Source organism: Heloderma suspectum, chromosome 4, assembly GCF_057233095.1.
Source record: "Heloderma suspectum isolate Gila_16-S chromosome 4, 16-S_ref, whole genome shotgun sequence".
Lineage (NCBI taxonomy): Eukaryota > Metazoa > Chordata > Lepidosauria > Squamata > Helodermatidae > Heloderma > Heloderma suspectum.
Window position 1 is genome coordinate 100,965,393 of NC_139461.1, and position 22,944 is coordinate 100,988,336.

Genomic DNA, 22,944 nt, shown 5'->3' on the forward strand with positions numbered 1-22,944 from the left:
TATAAGGACTGGATTCATAAGCCTTTCTGCAAAGTTGGTTTTTGAACAATAAAAACGTGTTTGGCTATATGGTGTGGAAAGGCCGTCTGTTACTAAAAAAGTGTTCTATGGCTGCAATCCTAAATTGAGAGTAAACCCTACTGAACACAGTGCCATTTACTTTGAAGTGAACCTGCACAGAACTAGGCTGACAGGCTTGTAATGGATATCTCTACCTTCTTTATGGCTCATTTGTCTTGATTCTTGATGTCAAAATTCCCTCTGCATTAGGTGCAGTAGTTGATCAAGATGCCTTGGCAGAAGCACTCCAAAATGGGGCTGCAAAATTAGGGCTGCAGCTTTGGATGTGACGTATCCTGAACCACTGCCAAGGTAAAATACTACAAACCCCATATCATGAATTAATTAAATCAATGTAATAAATGAAGATATCTCTTCATTGGTCCACTCAAGAACATTAGGTATAGATGATCCTACCTTGCCTCCATTTGCTGCCTCGTCTGCCCTCCCGTTGTCCCATTGTCCCATTCCTGAGTCAGTATGAGCACCCGCAATTTCACAATGTCTGCATTATTTTCTGTGAGGGACATACATTGTCATTGGTTTTCTTTTTGGATTCCTGCTAATTAACTGTGATCAGATTTTTTTAAAAAAATGTGTACAGAAGCGTATGTGCATGGTAGTGATAGATGTGCCATCATCTGGGTCAGTCATTTGCTGTTTCTTTTGGCTAACTAAAGTCCAAGGATTTGGATTTAAAGAAACTATAAGCTCATGAAGAATCATGGGGAGCCGGGAGAGAAATGAGAGGGAAACACACTCACTGGCTTCTGTAGTTCAATAACACAATAACATTCAGGTTCAGGGCTGGGGTAGCCATCCCCAGCAATCTGTCCCTTGCCCCTGTTGCTTGCCTGTGTTTCAACTTCCTTCTTATAATCCCTACTTCCTTTGCCCTTGCCACCATTTCTTTCTTTATAACCACACACATACACACACACCTCTCCAAATTATTTAATAGCCTGAATAAAGGAAGCAGAATTATGTGAAATAAGCAAGCATATGCATTTTTACTCAAAATTGTGCAATGCATTTCATTGACATGCACAATTACAGCAGCCTTTTGAGGGAGTGGTTTGTTCAGAGTACAGGCCACATAGTTCTAGGTTTTCTAACAATGCTGCCATATAAACAGACTTGTGGGTGATAGGCACTTTGATTTAGAACACTAATCACCCAAATGCAGATTTTCATGGGGTTAATTCCCATTCTGATTGCAGCTAACAGGATCAGCTTAGGAAACAGAGCTACTCAGGTGCCAAACCAATGGCAGCTTTAAAGCCCTACAACAAGGAGTACTTATTTAATACATTCAAAATCCATTTTAGAGCAATACCTTTATTAGGCTAACTCAAAAGGTCATAAAAATTGTGCAAGCTTTCTGGATGTCCAGATTTCTTCATCAAATGCTACAAATGTGTTTTTTGTGTGACTTGGAGAATACTGAATTTAGCCATTCCAACAGCATGATTCTACACTGGAGGAAGAGGCTTTTGTACCCCAGAGGTGGGATTTCTGAGGGTTCATCTCCTCCATCTAATAAATAAAACTGTCCAATTTGGCTTTGACTGGCTTTTTTTTTTTTACCTAATGCAACATTTAAAATTATCTCCAGCATTGCTGATTTAACAACTGTCTAGTTTCTCTCTACTTGTTTTCCAACTACCAAGGAACCTGTGTGTTTTGCCAAAGGATTGAAACATTTTTGAGTAACAGCTGGATTTTATATTTTCCAAAATGGGATTCAACTACTGTTCTTTTGTTTGTTTCTTCACCCCAGCAGTCCTAGGAGCACTTTGTTATGTCCCACTACCTTCCTGGCATGATCACCCGGGCGCTAGATCAGACCTCAGAGGAGGAGGATCTTCTCACTGGCCTTAGTGTTTGCCGGGCTCAAGGGATGTCAGAGAATGCTGATAGGCCTCCCGAGATCATCACTCAGGAAAGTGCCACACTCGAGGAGGCCATGGTGTTGAAAGAACTGAAGTGTCCTTACTGGACCCATCCCCCTGCTCCGGACCCATGAAGATCATCCCCAGGAACAGAGACATTGGCATATCCAGACAGAGACCCAGAGCTAGAGGTGCAGTGTCTGTTTGGCAGCACATCAAATAGCCCTGATCCACACTTTTGAGGAGAAAGCACGCTCTGGATCTGGACCCTAACTGCCTGATAAAGAGATCTGGAGATCCTGAAAGCTTGACCTTTGAGATGGTCTAATAAAGGGATTGCCCTAATAAAAATTTTGGATTGTTTCTTATGACTGACACGGTTACCTTTGTTTTTTGTGTGATCCTTTAATGGTGTAGATCTGATTACAGTTCCTGTTTGCCATCTACTGTGACATAGAGAAATATGTAGGAGACAGTGCAGTTGAAGCCAACTTTTCTACTTGGGAGGCTTTTACAATGCAGATTTATGATTGTGTTGCCTTGCCGCTAATCTGCCTGCATCTAGTGACCTCAAATTATTCTATCCTGCCTTCCCTACAGAGATCACCTGCTATTGCAATTGAAGAATGTAATTATAACCCCTCACATTGGAACTGCTACTGTGCAAGCCCTGCGTATGATGACAGAAGAAGCAGCAGAAAATATATTGGCTGTTCTCAATGACCTCCCCGTTCCTAGTGAAGTGATCCCCAAATGATTTGGTGGAGAATATGACTAATCAATGACCGATCAGCAAAAAGACATTAACCTCTAAGTAACGTCAGTTTTCATATACATACTTCCAAATCATGACTATTTTCTGTAATTATATTATTATGTAAAAGAATTAATACAGTTTGCTCCAAATCTTCCTTGCACTATGGCCTAGTTTTGGATTCCTTCAGCCCTTTATCTTTAAAAAATAGATGTTTTATTGTTTTTTCAAATTCAACGATATATTAATGATGCAGTCCTATGGGTTGCGCCCTCCATAGGATTGTAAGCCCCCAAACCCGGAGGCTTACAGGAATCCTATGCTTCGCCTCCCCATCCTCCCACCCTGCATTTTTCACTAGATGGGCTTTTTTGCTCATCTAGCTGGGGTGCTTCAGAGGGGGAGGGAGGGAGGCTGGAGAGGCCTCAGGATAGCTCACATCCTGGCCTCTCCAGTCTCCTCCCCTCCCTGCCCATCGAAAGCCCCCTTCTCCGAGGTCGAGTTCCCAGTGTCAGAGAGCAGCCAGCACAGTTCTTTCTGTACCAGCTGCAAGGGGAGGGACGCGGAGCTCTGATTCCCTCCTCTGAGGTTGGAGCACTGTCTCCAACCTCAGATCAGCAAATGCAAAATATCCTATGGCCCCTCAGACACTGTCTAGGGGCCATTGGATTGCTCCCTCCATAACTTAACAATAAGAAGTATCAGTAAGAACATCCATACATCTTTATTTTGGTCATTGTTACATACAGTTGTGTTGCTTGTCTGATCTCTTATCTTTATCAGCTTGTACTCTGTTAACCCTATAAATCTTTCCATAAAAGAATATGTGACTGTGGTGGCTGATTTACTTCTTTGTGCTGTACCATAACGTTTATAAAATCCCACCAGATCATGCTGAAATTATCCCCTTCTTGCACATTTCTGTATGCTCTTGTGTGTTGGTCAACTTTTCCATTAGGGTTATTGACCATAATCTGAGTCTCCATTGTTGAATAGTTGGTCTGTGAGTGCTTTTCCAACTCCTTGCTATTTCCATCCTAGCTGCTACCCAGAAGAATCTCAGAAGAGCCTTGTTTTTTAGTTTTTTGTTTTCACTGTCATATAATGAGAGTAAACCCATCACTGGGGAGATATGAATCACTTGATCTGTGATTAAACATCTTTTGCCAAAACTGATTGTCACCACATGTGAAAAACCGTGTCTATTTTGTTATACTTCCTCCAACACTTGGGTGAAGTATTTTTAGTAAATATAACAGTCTCTCCTAGGAGTGAGATACCACCTATGTAGTATCTTAATCGTATTTCTTAATCGGTGGATTTCATTGGGGCTCGCTAGTACAATTTAGCCCAATTCCCTTTATCAATAGCTGGTCCGAGGTCATTTTCCGATACCTGAATAATTCCATCCATTGTAGGAAATTGTATATCCGATAATAATTTATATAGTTGAGGTCAAGCTTTTTGTGCCTATTGTATTTTGTATTATAAGATTTTCAAAGTGCGTTTTAGGATGCACTATTTTCGCTTTTACAACACTATACTGGAAAAATTAAATCAAAGTGTAATTTGATTTAATTGTATCCAATTAAATTTTGTATTTTGTAGTTGAGATTTCAACTGTGCCCCAGTTTGGGGAGTAAGTCCAATGAACAAATCGGTCAATCTGTAAAGATCATGGTCCTCCCAATGCCAAAAATGATTGAATTTGTCCTCATTAAAAACAATAGGGTGAAATAAAAAGGGAATGATTGGGGATGGATGTGGCATGTGCTTTGACCTCCATTTATGCCATATTAACAAAGTGCACTTTAAAAAGGAATTATCTAATTCATTTATAAGTGTTTTCCTGTAAATTGAATCCTTGATTTCCTTCCAATTTCCATGTCTATCCATATGTTTTGTGAATGATTGTCCAAAATTTGTATCAGTTGCCTAAGTTGGTATACCGCAAGTATGTTTGGCATTCCCAACCCTCCTTTTTTAGTTTGCTGAAACAGGATATTGTTGGCAAGTCTAGACTTTTTCTTGTCATGCACAAACTACGTAAATAGTCTCTGCCATTTATTTAAATAATGTTCTGATAGATATATTGGGAGGGTCTGAAATAGGTAATTAAGCTTTGGCAAGCATGATATCTTCACTGATGCAATTCTGCCTATCCAGGACAGGTTAAACTTTGTCCATTTTCAGAATAGATCCCCTATTTACCTGAAAAGAGGTTTGTAATTCAACTTAATAGGTTTTTTCAACTGGTCTGGATTATGAATCCCTAAGTATTTAATGCTAAGAGAGATAGTAATATTAAAAGTCTTGAGTTTAATATTTCTTCCTGTGTCATATAAGACTGAGCATGCTTCGCAAAGTTCTAGTTAGTTCAGTTTGAAGGTTTGTCAGTGTCAAAGCAACATCATTAGTGTAGAAACTTACAATATGCTTTTCTCCCTGTATGTGAATTCCTTTCAACAGTGGATCCTGTCTAAGAGCCTTTCTACTTGAGGTTTTTATCCTGCGATCAAAAGTGGTTACTCACAGAAGTTTGCAGGTTCTTTACTTGGCGTCGTCAACCTCCAGGGCCTCTCCCGTGCTTTCCGTCCTTTATCCCTTTTTTTAATAGATCATGGATAATAAGCTATTTAAATATCACAAGTTAATTTTCTCCATGAAAAAGAGGAAGTGGCGGTATACCACAGCACCATCTAGTGGCTGTATAATGAAACATATAGCACTTGCAGATAAAGGAACTCTTCGGGAGAAAAAAACGTGAAAACGGGCAATCTTAATCTCGCAAAGAATACAGAAGCAGAAGCCCCAGTAAAACTGCGGGATAAAAAGCCTAGTATGGAGAAGCCCTAAGTGCATTTGCTAGTGGTTCCGTAGAAATAGCAATTTTAATTAGGCTTGAAATGTGATCATGAAATTGTAATCTTATTAATTTCACCCTTAATAGATTTGGGTGTCCAACTTTTCATTACCACTTCTTAGGCTACTGACGAGCCAGGGGCTGTATATAGCTCATCCAAATCTGGGTAATTCGGTATCTTTGTTTTTTTCTATTTTTTGAAGAGTTTATTGTAACATTATGATATCTGGTTGCTCTTTTTGGAGTAAGTTCTGTACTCTGCTTCATTTCTGAGGTGTCCACAGATCTTTTACATTAAAGGGTATTATCTTCAAGTCAGACATTTAAGTTTAATAAGAATATGTACTCTGTTAGTAATAAACATATGTGCATATCTCATCTTAACCTCTTTTACAACAAAAACATTTAAAACCAGCAACTTAACATGAACTAAATACCCCTTCCTCGTTGCCCCGAGATCGCCCAGAGGGGAGGTGCCATATCTTAGGATTCCTTCCCATGACTGCTGTAGGGACTTAACTAACTTGGGAGGGTGGTAATGAGCAATTCCCAAGTGGCCATCATTCTGTCATCATTGTAAAACCTTCAAGATATAGGCAAACAATTGGTCTGATCTTATCTTACTTTTTACTTAAGTAGCATTAGCTATAATGTTTGTTTACCCATCCGGAAGAACAAAGTCCCACTTGATCAGATCAGTCAGTCATGCCACCTCCTTTGCTTGTCAGTTCTCAGCACCTTGGCCCCTACGCTTTTTCTTTGCCTGCTTCTATTCAGACTCCTGTAGGGCAGGGATTGCTACATCTTCTTCGTTGTCCGGGTGGTGGTTGTCAAGCTCTAAACTAAAGGTTATCATGAGGCGGTCTGCTTCTTTCTTGGTTGATGCGATGTAAGTTTTCCGTTCTTTGTGCACAATTATTTTTACTGGGTATCCCCATTAATAATTGATTCCTGGTTTCTGGAGTTGCTCAGTGTAGTGTTGCAAAGCCTTCTGTTTTTGCAAGATCTCTGGACAGAGATCCTGGAAGATATGTAACTGTCCTCCATCATACTCCAGTTTTCCCTCAGGTTCAAGCTGCCTCCAAAATGCCATTTTTTAAAGAGTTAGTAAACAAGGCTCTGTGCACCTTGTCAATATCAAAGTGAGTCAATTCAGTATCAGGAAAGGTTGCATTGACACTTTTTGTGAGGAATTCTATAATATTATTTCCTTCAGTGTTCTCTCTCAGGCCTCTACTGGGGATATTAGCCCTGCAGGTTCTGTTTTCCGGGAACTCGAGTCTCTCCTGTAAGTCTGCATTAGCTCAGGTCAAGCTTGTCAGTGTCTTTTGATATTTGATCCCCAGATCTAAGGCTTTGCTTGCCATCAGTGAGACTTCTGTCAGCTTGTTTCCTACCTCCTCCACTTTTTCTTTTCAGTGGCTTGATAGCCAGTGCCCAATCTTGCTGCAGTTGGTGAACTATTATCTGCCACTGAGTCTGCTCCCCATCTTGGTGTTTTTGGTGCAGTTTCCCACATAGACAGGTTGTCACTATCCTCCTCCTCTAGGCCCCATTTAGCTGTCTTGTTTTTAAGGTAAGAAAAAAAGGAAGCTGGCCATCTTTGTTTGATGTTGTGCTCTGCTGCATCTCCCAAATTCTCCTGTTAATAAAAGTCCATTTTTGTCACTGTTTAAATTCATTTGCTGAGGTTGTATTTTTAGATGAGACAGAGCTCCAACTTAAGATGACATCTTAGCCCAATAATGTCATCTCCCTCCCCCCCAGTGCTTTAAGTTCACAAAACAGGTATGTGTGCATGCTGCTTGTAGAATGAGAAATTCACTTCAGAAAGTGTTGCTCTCAGAAATTCTCAAAAGAATGAGAATACATCATTTCAAATGGAGTTTCATAATATCAATCTTCAGATAATACGATATGCCAACTATGACCCTACCTGGACAGAGATAGCCTTGTGACACTTATTCATGCTCTGGTAACCTCTCATTTAGATTGTTGCATTGCATTATACATGGGGCTGCCTTTCAAAATGGTCCAGAAACATCAGTTAGTCCGAGACAGGGAAGCTAGGCTGCTAACTAGAACTGGCTGATGTGATCATATTATGTCAGTATTTTGCATCTACATTGGCTGCCAGTCTATTTCTGGTCCCAATTCAAAGTACTAGTCTTAACCTTTAAAGCCCTAAATGGCTTGGGGCCAAGTTACCTGATGGATTATTTCCTCCCATATTTACCTACCCGGACACTACAGTCATCATTTCAGGCCCTCCTCCAGGTGCCCCCATCCTGCAAATGAGGCAAGGTGAGTGACTACAAGAGAGAGGGCCTTCTCAGGGGCGGCACCCTGTCTGTGAATGGCTGCCATGGGAGGTGTGGCACAAGACAAGTAAACTGCCCAAAAGGTGGGGTCTGAGTCCCAACACACTAAACAACTTACTTGAATGCACAGTTTTCAGAACCACCAGAAACCTATTTCCCACCAATCCTAGCTGCTGGTAAGAAAATATGTTGTTTTCAAAAATTAACTGGGAGGGGTAGGGCTCCTCGGTGGATGCCAAGAATGCACCACGTTGCCTACCCCTATGCCAACAGATGATTGGTGCTGTCTTCTCATAGTGTCAGTTACATGACAGAGAGGGTACCCTCAAGTGGAACAGTGGCCACACTGCCTTCTCTTTCATTTGGGGTTTTCTGTGTGAGAGTCCCAGGCCTAATCTACGCAGCTGATTTAGTGAGGAGTGAGAGACATCAGGGTTGTTCACAACAGATTGCCAATCTGCAGCAACCCTGCAGCTTCCCTATGGAAAAGGCATATTTTTGGAAAGTCCTTTTAGTGCATCTTTTTTCCTTAAATGTGGCTTCGCTGCAATGTGCCCCATCCCCCTGCATTAAATCCTGGGTGTGCCTCTGTAACCTGGCAGTGATGTGGTCAAGGGGTGAGGCCACCCCTTCCCTCTTTTTCCCCATCCACAGTAGGGGCTTTTGGACACAGGCTTTCCTTCCCACTTAGCACTACTTCGCACTTTCGTCATTTCACTATATCGCAGTAGTGCTGTTTTCCCATTCACAATATATAACCTAGCGCAGTAGCTGCTTTCCCATTCACAGTATGCAGCCTGTTTTTCCCATTCAGAATAGCGCAGTAACACTGTTTCAGGCATTCACAATAGCGCAGTAGCTGCTTTATCCATTCACAGTTTGTAGCCTGTTTTTCCTATTCAGAATAGCTCAGTATCTTTTAATCTTTCACAATATCCCAATGGTAGATGAGAGGGGAGAGGTGTTGGTAAACTACATGGGTTTAATTCAGCACTTCCAGTACACTTCCCTGAGCAGGGGAGCATGGACAGGGGCAAAGAACAAGCCTTTCTCATTCGCTGAGCAGCACCTACAGGGTTGATGACATTCATTTCTACTCGGCGTACCCAACCTCAAAGTATATGAGTTTCAAGTGCTGTGTGACCCATGAAAGCAGGTTTTTACATAGGGTACACTCCGCTTTTCTTGTTTTGTGTGCCCCTGACAGACCAAAACAATTTCATGAAAATCCAGATATAACAAGAAAGCGCTCCTCATTCTGTTTCCATGTAGATGGAGCCCCAATTTCTGTTTTTGAACTGAAAGTGGCGGCTGACCACAGTTGGCTGACCATGCTCTCAAATTTCTTATGTGAAGCAAAAAGTTGAATCCATTAATGATACAATCTTTTCAAATATTAACTTGATGTTTTCAAATATTAGCCTGGTTTGCTAACATATTTTACTGACAACTTGAAGGACTAATGCAGCAGTGCTGCAAACAATCACTCTACTTTGGAATGAAAGAAAGATTTGCTTTCCCCTGCTCTTCACCATGTTTGCACAATAATTCTTAGTTATCTGTTTATATAGTTGCTATCTAGACAATTTCATTAAGATAATGTTGAGATTATAATCCATTAAAGATATTAACATCCAATAAAGAAGCAACGTGGTTTATTTGCAGTATATTGTGGAGAGGTGTGTATGTTAATGAATACAATCTAGCCAAATTCTTCTTTGGTTTACTAGTAGAAAATTAAGCATTTACCTCACTCCTATTAAAATCAGACAGATAAATATGTTTAAATATGGCTATATTATGCCAATTCTCGGCAAGTGAAAAGGTTTAAAAAGTAACTTGACAGATTCCAGTGTTCAAAGTTCAACATTTAAGCTCTGCATGTTATTTTGAGGAATCTCTTTCATCAACAGACCTTCTACACGGTTGGTAAACTTGTGTTAATTTTCAAAGGTTTCCCTTGGAATCGTCCTTTACTGATGATCAATAGGAACAATAGTAGACTTGAGATTATGACTACTATTACACACGATTTGACAGTTTTAAGGACTAGGGTTTGTGAAGTTTATGTTTTGAGAGACTGATTCAGAAGAAAGGCCTTCATCTCCTTGTTATGTTCATGTTCTACCAAATTTTGTACATCTGTTCTGTTTTTTTTTTTTCCTAATCACAATGAAGACAAAACATTCTGGGCAGTATCATATTTGGCACTAGAGCCGATATAAACTATGCTGTGCTAGCATGAGCGACTTCTAGCACAACGCCAATAGAGTTTGCCGGTGCAATGGGTTTTTCAGTGCTAGTGCCATATAGGGTGCTGCCCACTATATTTTGTTGTTCTCTAACAATTTTGAATATTTTTTGGAAACTAGTCTGTTTTCCTTTTGCAGATCATGGAAGAATCAGAACTGCCTGTGTTGTTGGTAAATGAAGTAGGTGGAGTCCTTGGTGTCTTAGAAGCACATTTACCATTTCTGAAGAAACACTTTCACCTTATCACCATGAAGGAATTCCTTGAAAGCAAAGGATATTATAGTGCCAAGGTCAAAGCTATTTATCTATGGTGGCATAAACCAGTCATTGACAGAGAGCTTTTGAAGAGCCTGCCTAACTTAAAAGTGATTGCAAATTCAGGAGTGGGTATGGATCACTTGGATTTGAAATTGATCTCTGGCTTTGGAGTGAGGATGGCTAACTCTCCCCATGCTGTCTGCAGCAGCACTGCAGACATTGGCATGGCCCTGCTGCTGATAGCTGCTAGAAGAGTAGTTGAAGGTAACATTTACAGTGCTGTGCAAGTTTCTTCATATTGCTACACTTGTCCCACTTTAACAAGCGGTGGGAAGTTGGAGGAGTGCAGTGCTTACTTGAGTTCAGTTTTCTTTGGAAAGAGGTCAAGGGAGGCTTGCTGTTTTGTAATATTTGAGGTCGTTTACAGATATGCAGGTTGAGCATACAGAGAGTCCCATTCACTAGCGCACATGAGATCCAGATTGTTTCCCAAGAAAGCTCTTCCTTTTGCAGAGTCCAAAAATTCGGCTGTCTGTCTCTTACTTGAAAACTGCAATCTCACCCCTTTGTTGCCTTTCCCAGACATACACAAAGACCTATATATATTACATAATCCTTGGCTGAGGTATGCCCCCTCCCCCTCCCCACTTCTCTCATTGCTTTTTCCTATTCAGAATATTCCCAGTGGTCCTATATCAGGAAGCAATCATCTAACAATTAGGTCCCATGGAGACACATCACCTGAATATCCCAGGCTATTCAAGCTATTTTATCAAGTCCAAGACTCTGGCCAGGTATTGCCGTAAGGCAGGGGTAGGCAACCTTGAGGACTCCATGTGGTGCTAGGTGGCAGGTTGAGGACTATGTATATGCACACACAGAGAGACAGACAGAAAGAGATAAACACACTCTCCCCACTCCCCACCCCCACACACATCTCAGTACGCAGGGATAGGAAGCTTTAAACCTCCCCTCTCTGCTGAGATGGGATCCTTGGGGGGTGGGGAAGTTGAAGCTTCTCCCACCCATCACTGATCTCCTGTAAGATAGCCATTTTCCCACTGCCATTAGTGGCGCAAGTCCATCTGAGTATTTTACCCCTTTGATAAGGGAGTAATCTTGCCTGACTCAGGGTGATCTTGATTCTTCAGGTTCATTGAACACCATTGGTCTGCGTTCAGACACAATGGTAAGCCAGAACTCTTGGCTTTACCATGAACAAGAATCATGGCTTGCTGTCTGTTCACTCCCGCTTGGCTTTTCCTGCCAGCAGGAGCAGCTAAACTAGCCAGGAATTGAAAGCTTACCATGTTGTCTTAACTAAAGTTCCTAGTTTATTGCTCCCAAATAAGCCAGAAATCATAAATAAAAAACAAACCCCAGTTTATGATTCTGGCTTGTAAGGGGTGCAACAAGCCAGGAGTCTGGTTCAGATGACACAGTAGGCTTTCAATTCCTGGTTAGTATAGCTGGTCCCACTAGCAGGAGGAGCCAGCCAGAAACAAACATGCTGCGTGCACTATCACGGAGCTCATTCACGGTAAGTCAGGATTCTGTCGAATTCTGGCTTTATGTTGTATGCTAATGCAGTCACTGCTTTACAGTCTCTACCAAAATTGACAGAACTGTTCTGATTTCTTTCTAGAATTCTGTTTTTATTTGTTAATATCTCTTTCCTCCTGTCCCCAATCTCTTAATTGCTTAGGTTGCCAGATTGCTGTTTCCCCTGCCACTGAATATTTTGCTAGTAACTGGTTAGGAGATGAAGTCACTGGGGCTACTCTGGGTATCATTGGAATGGGCAATATTGGATACAAAATTGCTCAGAGAGCCAAAGCTTTTGAGATGAAGATCCTTTACCACAACAGGAACAGGAGGTAACAATACACATCTTGATCCCATACAAAATAGAATGTATGTTTGTCTCTGAAGTTACCTTTATCCCCAGATTCCCCTTCCTCTTTGAAAGTGTTTGTGTGTGTATAGATACATATAACAGGATCTTCAGAAGTAGAAAAAAAAACCCAACTGGGGTGCTTCCACACAGAGAAGTCCTAGCGCAAAAATTAGAAGGTGCTTTTTTCTGCCAGAAAAAAATGGAAGAAGTGGTGGAAAAAAATTGAACTTGGCAGTATGGAATATTAAGTGTTCTTGCTTTAAGAATACAGTTCCCTTTAATTAAGAATATAATCAGAATAAAAGCAAATGTTAATTTCTTTTTAATTTCTTTAGTAAAATAGGGAAGGTTGTAGAGATGTTATGACCAGAAGGAGGAAGCTAAATCTCTGTTGGGTGAATTTTCTAAAGTGGGAAGGTATGACTAAAGGATGATCCTTTAGTCACTAAAGCAGGGGTGGGGACCCTAAGGGCCGGTGGCCAAATCTGGCCCTCTGAGGCTCCCCAGATGGCCACATCCCCTTCCTCTGGCTCCACTCCATTTTCCCCAACCACTGATCATTTGGTGGTTTCCTGGCTTTGGGGCAGTTTCCCCTATTGTAAAAGGTTAAAATGCCTCTCCCAAGGCAGTAAGAGCTTTTAAGTTAAAATATGCTGGTATTTTGGCACCACCCCATTTCTTTTGCCCCCCATCACCACTGGAATGCCCCCCCAGAAGCTTCTCCAAAATGGAATTCATCCCTCGAACTGAAAGACATTCCCTGCCCCTGCACTAAAGGATGATCTGATCAGTCACTTGATCTCTTAGCCACTTACCAAGATGTAATTCATTTTCTTGGAGATTGACACTTACCAAGGATTTCATTCTGATTGTCTGAGCCAGTCTTTGGAAGATGATGGTTCCCCATTGTAGGTTGGGGGAGAAGCTGGATGTCATTTCTTCCAGGAGGCAATGGGAAGAGTTCCCTAACTACAGTGCCTAGACTGTAATCATCATGGGGGTAGCCAGCTGTGAAACCGTACTTTTTATATAAACTTGCATTTGTTCAACAGGACATCATTGTTATTTTTCTATCAGGAAAGAAGATGAAGAACTGATTGTGGGTGCCTCTTACTGTGGTAACATAGAGGACTTGCTCCAGCAGTCTGACTTTGTGATGCTGGTTGTAAATCTGACACCTCAGACATACAAACTAATTGGGAAAAAGGAGCTGGAGCTGATGAAACCCACAGCTACACTCATAAACATCTCTAGAGGTAGGTCATAAATAGTTACTTTAAAAAATTCATTCATGTATTGATAAGTCCCTTAGATAGCCTTTCAGAGAACAGTAACAAGGTTAGCAATTAAATATACATTGCATATTGACATGAATATGTTTGAATTTACATACTTATATTTACAGTTATGGTGTAACCCTAGATGAAAACCTGAGGGGAAACCTTTATGTTGTGGCCATGTCAGATGTAGTTAGTTTTGTAAACAGCTTGTGTATAATATTATCTAATTAATAGACTATGAACGAACATTTAATTTTAGGAAAGTTCTCCGAAAAGCTGTCATTGTATGTGCTTCATTGGATGGAAGGAGAATGGTACCGAAGGCACAGAAAAATATAAGTGTCAGGGTTGGATCGGAGCCCATAGAGCCCAAGGGCAGTTCTGATTCTGAGGAAGAGATAGAAACTGTGGGAGAGGAACCTGTGTGCTGTTCAGAGGTGCCACCGGAGGGAGAGTCCCTCCATGTTCACATTCCTGAGGGTGGTAGCGACCCTGGCAGGCAGGGGGAGGGACAACTGGAGCTTCGGGACGCTAGGTGCCGGCAAAGGGACAAGTGGGAGATGAAGGGCGCCAAGAGGAGGCGCTCAGCCCGCTTGGCACGATGTCAACAGCTGCGCCCCGATGCCCCACGGGAAAGGGGTGGCCTTTCACCCCCTAGCCCTTAAGTCCAGAGGTTTCCCATCTTTGCCCTCCAAATGGAGATCAACTGATTCACTAAGGCTAGAAACCTCTAGTAGGCAGCTCTCTTAAGTTTTCCTCATTAGGCTCATGCAATTAGCATCTGTAAGCGTCATTAGGTTGAATGGAAATAAAGCCTTGGAAAAGAGCCCTATCGTCTGTGTGTTGATTTTGGCTACTTGAGGATTTCAGAAGGCAGCAAGGGCACTCCTGACAATAAGTACTCTGGAAGTTTGTGAGCCCTTAAACAGTATGCACACAAAACCCTAAATTGGATATTAAGATATGAACCAGTTGAGCTGAACTATGACTATTTTTGTTTCTAGAAGTGCATTCTCCATGTTTTGTTATAAATTGTTTTCTTATCTGTAAAAGTCTTAAAGACACACCCTGTGATTTCCATACAGGGCCAGTTGTAGATCAAGACATGCTTCTGAAAGCTCTTAAAACTGGTATTATTAAGGGCGCAGCCATGGATGTCACTTATCCTGAACCACTGCCCAGGTAAACAGCTAAAAATATTTAAATGACCATGAGTATACTGTGAAGTTTGTAGAAAAATAATAGAGTGAATCAGGGCTAAAGTTCAGGCTGATAGCTCTCACGTTCTTTCATTCCGTTGTAATAGAGATTCAAAGGTGTTTTTCTGGCTTCCACTAAGAACAAACACAGCTTCTTACAAATGAATGTATATATTAGTATCAAACACAGCTGAGGCCTAGAGCCTCTAACTAGAGTCAGCCATCTTAGCAATATCAACAAGGGGTCTTCTTCCCATGCTGCCTCTGGGAGGTAGATGGCCCTTCCAACAAGTTATTAATTCTTCACTTGCCACAGTAGTTGCATGCCCTTTACTACACATTCCAGACTGAAAGCAAGAGGCAATAGAAGGCTAGTATGCGTACATGTGAAGTAAATGTTAAAAGTTAGGACTGAAAGTTTCCTTCTATAGTTTACAGGGCAATCCTATGGTTCTACTACAATCAGAGAGATGAGCCAGGTTTCACCACTCCATGCTACAGAATGACATTTGTTTTGAGGAGGCCTTCTCAGGAAATAACTCCTCTGTGGTAGAGACGTGCTGTCTTTCTCATGCTCCAGTCAGTGACTGGAGATAAGAGCTGGGATTTGCCACTACATGCTAGAGAGAAGCTGCCCTTTTCTATTGCTGAGAGAGGGGGCAAAGGAGGGCCTTAGAGGGAACCTCTGTGTGCCAGATTTGGCCTGTAGACCAGAAGTTCCCTATCCCTGCTCTACAGCACTACTAGTATTATTCCAGTCTATATAGTTGTGATCTTATGCACTTTTTGCCAAGCAAACAGACAGGACAGAACAAGAAGGAAAGGAGTGCCATTCCACCCACAACAAGCAGCCAAGCCCATCACTCAGTGGGTAGAGGCATACTTTCAGAATCCTTGTTCCTCCTCCCTCCAAACGAGCAGAGCTTGTGGTCAACTGTGACCCAGACAGTTGTCAGAATATTCCACACATGTATGTATTGATGTCTCTGTGAAGAGAACAAGCATTTTGCAAAAGAGAGAGCCACATAAACAAAGAAGAAGTGACACTTCCACAGCAAATTCTTAATATACAGCATGAGTTTTGATGCCTAATAATTTAGTGGGAAAGAACAATGCAGGGGTTTAAGTCATCTGGGGTCCTCCATTGACTCCTTTGTTAATGTTTTTATTTACACTATCTGGTCTGCAATTGTAATGGTATGCTGGTGTCATGGGGAGTACCAGTCTCTAAGTAAGCATAGGATTCTGACTAAAGCCCTCTCCTGCATTATGCTACAACCTTTGCCCATTTTGTGCCTCCTGCTGGCAGTGCCATGCAGACATAACTAATATTAAGGACTGCCAAGTCATATAATCAACTGAAATCCTTTAAATGGCCCTAAATACTTTTCCCTTCATTTATTTTAATGACTGTCTATGGTGAATACAAACCCACCTGTGGGATTTTTTATTTTTTTTTATAGCAATGTTCAAATTTCAGGGCCTAAGTATATTATATTATAACTCAGAGTTCCACAGGTTGACCCTTTTCTGCTGCCACCAATTTTCTTGGAACACTTTAAAACCTCCCAGTAGCTTGATATAGAGGGCTTAGGCAGGTTAGGCAGGCACCAATACTAGACACAGTTTGAACTATTAAACTAAGAGATTTATTAAGGGATGTTTTGTACAAAATCAAATAGCGTGTTCAAATTATAGGATGAGAATGCTGAAATGTACTTCAGTTAAATATCCTTGGTTACCATACTTAATAAAAGAGTCTTCTCTATTAATAAGCTCTCAATAGTCTGTCCCTCCCCCAATTTCCCTAACTCCCCCCCCCCCAATCTCTCACAACCAGGAACAGACAGCAGTCTTCCTCTGCCTTCAGCTCCTACTGTTGCATCTCATTTCTAGAATGATGACACTGTGGGCATCTCTACACTGAAAGTTATCGCACATTCATGATTGGCCACTCACGGAAGTGTGAGAGTCCATTACACGACACTGTAATCCTGCAATGATTTTCCCGCCATTTCCCCTCTGCATATCCCATGTTATCCCCAAATGGAAAAAAAATCAGTATTTTTTCAGCCTGCGCAACAGGAGCACCATGGCCTGCCTGTGTATTTCTCCCATAGCGCGAAAGACCCGCTTTGCTTGAGGTTGTTGGTGGTGTGATGACGATGGCAGTGACATCAGGTTGGTGGGTGTGTCAGTATACTGACCTACGAGCTTGCTGCCATGCCAGCTTGCCACCATGCCGTGACTAAATGCAATGCACCAACATTTGCTCCCAACTTCGGCTGCTCACTCCACAACACAGAATGGCCAGCATGCTGGCATGCCAGCAGGTCACTGGGAAATCAGTGCCTGCAGGAGCAGGGTTCGGGCAGTTCAGTGGAGGCTGCTGCCCACCGGCACTGCGTGTCAATCACAACCAAACCACCAGTAATCTGCGAGGGGAGGAAAGCGGCAGGAACCAGGGAGGAAATTTCACGATGCCCCCAGTGCATGTAATGGCTTTTCACAGAAAAGTAGCCACCCCATGAAAAGGTAAGGAACAGAATATAATGAGATAGAAACAACTGCGTAAAGGAACCCGATCTAATCCTGCGATGAAACCGGACGGAGAAAGCCCCGGTATTGATGCAGATTGCTGCACCCTGGTAATGAATCTCCATATCAGGGATCATTTGCTGATGCTTTCCTAGCCAGACCTCTGACTGAATCCCCCTGGCGCTGGGCTTTCCTGCATGCCTGAAGTATCACCACCTCACAGCCTGGCCTTCTGCTCTCCACAGCCACCAGCTCCAGGTCTCTCTCCAGAAGATTGCTCTCAGCCTAGTTTTTTCTAATCCCATCAGCTAACTACCAGTAACCACAGTTCTCTGTCTTCCACTCTCCAACTGCCCCTAAATGCCTTTAAGCAATTTCCCCCAGACCTTTAAAAAAATTCCTGGCCAATCATGTGCCCCGTGGAACGCCCAACTGCCAGTCATCTCTATTGACCTACTTGACCAGGCAAAGCAAAGGTAACTTCTCCTGCTAAAGGTTTTAAGCTGCCTAAAACCTCCCTTCATAAACCACAGTAACCAAGGCAACCACATCTGTTTTATGCTCCATACACAGTAGCAGAGGTAGGCCTCAGGCCTACTCAAGTACATTATAGGTCGCATAAAGTATTTAAACATCGTAAAACATAAACAGTTCTTTACATGGCATTTCCAAATAGTGTCACTACTGCCTGTCTTAATCCTGTCTTTTTTATTCTCTTGTTTCAGAGATCATCCATTATTAACATTAAAGAATGTTCTCATAACTCCTCATCTTGGCAGCAAAACACCCAAAGCCTCCTTTATGATAACGGAGGAAGCAGTAGGAAATATACTGGCTGCTCTTCGTGGGCTCCCAATGCCTAATGAAGTGTTTCCTGACTAAACGTCCTGGAAACTATCGCACATAACAATACAAAGTTATTCTACAATTTTCTCTAGTGGAAAAAAGATATTGTTTGTCACAGATGTACAGATTCAAACTGAATTTCATGTGTACTTGCCTCAGCCTTAGTTCTGGATAGAAGATGCAAAACAAGCTAATAGTAGTTTCCTTGTATTGCTAATTCCTTAACTTACCAGATAGGTTCTTTGCTACACTTTCACAAGTAAATGTCAAACAATGCTTGCTAACTAATATTAAAGACTGTTCTGAATGTTTTGCTCTTGAATTATTATTAATTTATATAATAAATTTGCTTCAAAGTTTGCAAATAAGTGACTTCAAAATAATTTGTGACCAAAGTGAGCCTTTATACCGGGGGGGCGGGGGGGGGTACTTAATGACAACGGAGTGAGAAGCCATTTGGAGTATTATCCAGATTTTCATGGAATTGGCTTTGGTCCGTCAGGGACACACAAAGCAAGAAAAGCCAAGTGTACTGTACCTTTACATTTTGGGTTTCATGGGTCACACAGTGTTTGAAAGGAACGTACTTCTGGGTGGGGTGGGGTGGGGTGGGGTGGGGGGAGTAGAACTGAACATCATCAAACCAGCAAGGGCTGTTCAACCAATGAGAGAGGCTTGTTTCCCATCCCATGTCCAGGCTCCCCTCTGCTAGTACATTATTATGAATGGAGAACAACTGATAGGTTCCCCACGAGAGCATCCCCCCGCCATTTCACCGCATTCCAACAAACTACCGCGGAGTTATTCCTCTCTCTCCCGTTCCCTAATGTGTACACTTTTGCCTTGAGAAGCCCAAATCCCCGGTTCTTGAGTGCATCATCTGAAAGCTCCCCCTCAGAGCAGCCCCCTCATTTCATTCCATTACAGGAAAGTCTTTCTGAGTTATTGCTTCCACTCTCTCACACACCCTGCCTTTCTCCTTCTCTGGGCACTTTCTCCCTGCTTGCAATGACAGGCTCCAAGACCTTGCCAGATCGGAGAAATGACTTTACATAACATCAAAGAATGACTTTACACAATATCAGAGATGTGATTTAACACAACAATGGAGAAGCAAAGTAATGCAAACATCAGAGAGGTGCATCATCATGGAAGCTAATTACTGGTGAAATGGGAGTGGAGGGCGATTCTGAAGGCTGAAAAGGCTCAGTGATGTCACAGCCAGGTGAAAGGCACACCCCTGGGCAGGACTATCATGTGGAAGTAAATGCGGAGGACAGGGGCACCAGAAGCACAGAGAACCCTAATAAAATAAATAAAATCACCAGGGTGGCAGCAGCCAACAACCTTGAAATGCCCCCAATTTGCAGCAAATCCCCTGTGAAGACAGCCCCCATGTATTGTCAACATAAGGAGTTGTTTTCTTCCATGTATGTTAAACTTCCTGAAAATATGGGTGACTTGCCATTTCAAAGTCACTTCCTTTTGAAAGGTTAAAAAATAAATATCTTACCTTCATAATTTTTAAACCCAGTGAATTTGAGAAGGTATTTAAGAGTCTGCAATTCTAAAACAGTTTCCTCAAGTCCTTCCTTAGATCCACTTTTTCTGTGAAAACTTTGGCACAACCTCTAGTTTCCAATCCATGCCTTCCCCAACCTGATGCCCTTCAGATGTGTTGGACATGCTGTTTGGAGATTTTGGGAGTTGTGGTGGAGAGTACAAGCTAGGGGAAGCCTGCTAAAGAGCATGCAGCTGAGACCAAGGATACTTCCAAACAGGGCTTTTATTGTGCCGTTGCCCTTCCTCATTCATGGAATTTTATAGGAGGTCCAGATGACGATGTCTCCCACTTGTAATCTTTTTTTTCCCACTGCTTCTTCTGCCTTTTTTTGTACCATGGAAAATCCATTAAGTAAGAAAAGATGGAATAGCTGCACAATGCCTTCTTATCGTTAGTGCTCCAGACCCTTCTGTCTGAAATATTCTTTCCTTCCTGTATTTCCATTTAACCTGCCTCTGCTTCCTTTCCTTTTGTTTTTCCTCTGTCAAATTATAGATTGTAATCACTCTTGTACTCTGTAAAGTGTCATACACATTGATGACACTATATATATATTAAGGATATGAGTACAAATCCCACTGCGAGGATATGACCCATTCACCATTTGTAGGTCCATTGAAGAGAATCCTCACATAAAGCGTTTTTTTAAGGGGAATGCCTTGTTTAATTGCCCAGCAGTACATTGCTTCCATGGCAGAGCAATACTTTACTTCAATACACCAGGAAAATAAATATACCAGCACTATGCCAATGCAATATCTGCCATATCCTACATTTGCTGAGCTCAGGAGGGAAAAAAACACACTGCTACAAAAACAACAACAACACAGAATAGAGGAGCAGTAGCAATAACCACACAGCCAAATGCCCATGGCAACACCACCAGTTCTCACCACAATCACAGCCAGTGTGATGTTACTGAAGTGCTGAAGTTGTGTAGATGCCCTCATATCAGCCAGACACAGGAGGATCCAGTTTATTCCTGCTGACATGGGGATACCCCCATTGTGTCCTCCCACCCCACACACCACCTGCAAGATAACATGATGCCATAGCACCTTCCATTGTGGCAACCAAGAGCCATAGGCATCCCTTCACACAGAGGTTCAGTTCCACACATTGGTCACAAGTACTGGTTTTGATCACAACACACAAAGGGAAAGAAGGAGAGGCCATATAACATAGCACCCAAATGGTTGCAACAGGACGAGGCCTGCAGAGAGCATGCATAGAGCCCCTTGAGTAGTGAGTGTTGGTAATCTATTTAGAATAGGATTGTTGTTAGAACAATATAATTATACATATGAAACCAATGTGAATACAATTGTATATATACTGGTAGATAACAGAAGCATCTGTTTCACAGGTATGTTACACTGGATTCCTGTAAAGACTTTTTGAATGGACTTTAAGATCCTCTGAATAAACTATAATAATATTTTGTATATAGCTGGGATACAGATGCTTCTGTTATCTACCAGTATATGTACAATTGTATTCACATTGATTTCATATGTATAATTATATTCTAACAACAATCCTATTCTAAATAGATTACCAACAGTCACTACGTTACTGTGTGTCTTTCCATATTGTTACAATATTATACTAGTATAACCTGACCCACTTACTGTTGTGTGCTTGTGTGCCCATTTCCTATCGGTTTCTACAACTGTGGCCCTTTTTTGTACTTAGAGCCCCTTGGGACTGGGGTTCGAAACTCACAGAGAGAGGAAAAGACTCTTTTGCTAAGCAAGGAAAGGGAAGGTCCAAGACAGGAAACAGAGGAAGCCACAACCACACATGGTGAACAGCAACCTCAACTGCACAGAGCATGGGCTTTGGAAATTGGAGGTGTGAGTGTGGAGATCACAGTTGCCATTCACAAAGCGGAAATAGATAGTAACACAAGCTTCTTAACTTAGCAATGCTACAAAAAATTCCTAGGCTATGATGGGGGGGGGGGTGCCCCACCTGTTCTGGATGGGGTTGCACTCCCACTTCAAGGAGCAGGTTCATAGAATAGTATCATAGAATAGTAGGGTTGGAAGGGGCCTACAAGGCCATCGAGTCCAACCCTCAACCCCAAAGTTCGTAGCTTAGGGTTTTTCCTGGAGCCATCTCTGTCACTTGAGGCTCAGGTGGCCTCAGTAGCACAGAGTGCCTTCTACCAGCTTCGGCTGGTGGCCCAGCCACACCCCCATCTGGACAGCGATAACCTGGTTTCGGTAATCTATGCTCTGGTACTCTCCAAGATAGATTACTGCAATGCATTCTATGTGGGGCTGGCCTTGAAGACTGTTCAGAAACTGCAGTTTGTGCAAAATGCAGCAGCCAGATTAATAACTGGTACCAGAAGGTCTGAGCATATAAGACCAATTCTGATCTGCTTGCATTGGCTGCCTGTATGTTTCTGAGCCTGATTCAAAGTGTTGGTTTTAACCTATAAAGCTTTGCATATTTTGGGACTGCAATACCTGACAGAACACTTCTCCCATCCTGAATGTACCCAGACACTATGATCAACATCTGAGGCCTTCCTCTAAGCACCACCTCCAAGAGAGGCTTGGAAGGCAGCAATAAGGGAGAAGGCCTTCTCAGTGGTGGCCCCCGACTATAGAATGAGCTTCCCACTGGGGCCACCTGGCACCAACACTGTCATCTTTTCAGTGCCAGGTTAAGACTACCCTCTACTCCCAGGTATCCAATGGCATATGATGGGTCATTTGTGTCTGCTGTCTTGAACAGGTCTATTATGAAAAAATAGTTTACTGAAATTGTTTTAGCTGTTTATACCTTTTTAAATTTTGTGTGTGCTAAAAGTTTTTTTTAGAATGTTTTTATCATGATATTGTATTTTGTAAAGCTGTTTTATTTTTTATTAATTGTAAATCATTGTAAATAGCCCAGAGAGTTTCAGCTATGGGGCAGTATAGAAATGAAAATGACGAAGATGATGATGATGATAAAATTAATACAGTCGAACCTGTTGATAAACAATAATTTAGCAATTTCATGCTGGAGTCTTCATTTGGAGAGTTATTTTGCAACTTTCAGGTAAGCAGCAAAGAATCCTAAGAGCTTAACTTCTTCCACATTTTAGTTTTGTTCCTGGCCTGAGCAGTTTATATTCTAAAATTTTTGACAGAGAGGGAGACAATGTGAGGAGGAAGACACTGGAGACAAGGGTAACAAGAATACGCCAATGTTCACTTACAC

The 22,944-nt window shown here is 42.0% G+C and overlaps 2 protein-coding genes across 3 annotated transcripts in view; both read left to right on the forward strand.

Moving 5' to 3' along the window:
- Positions 1-10,068, forward strand: part of LOC146347195 (uncharacterized) — a 26,958-nt gene extending 16,890 nt beyond the window's left edge. Inside the window, 3 exon segments of the mRNA XM_084850058.1 lie at positions 271-320; positions 323-372; positions 2,553-10,068. Coding sequence (XP_084706184.1) covers positions 271-320; positions 323-372; positions 2,553-2,709 — 257 coding nt within the window. The 3' untranslated portion in view covers positions 2,710-10,068.
- On the forward strand, positions 2,553-18,523 carry LOC146347196 (uncharacterized). Of its 2 annotated transcripts, none has more exons than XM_084850060.1 (6): positions 2,553-2,766; positions 10,281-10,665; positions 12,107-12,278; positions 13,376-13,554; positions 14,664-14,760; positions 18,041-18,523. In XM_084850060.1, exons 2-6 carry the CDS (start codon positions 10,284-10,286, stop codon positions 18,195-18,197), a joined length of 987 nt encoding a protein of 328 aa, XP_084706186.1. In that variant the 5' UTR covers positions 2,553-2,766; positions 10,281-10,283; the 3' UTR covers positions 18,198-18,523. The 2 variants fall into 2 exon arrangements, with proteins under 2 accessions (XP_084706186.1, XP_084706185.1); XM_084850059.1 differs by having other exon boundaries at positions 2,692-2,771.
- Positions 18,524-22,944: the final 4,421 nt, after the last annotated feature.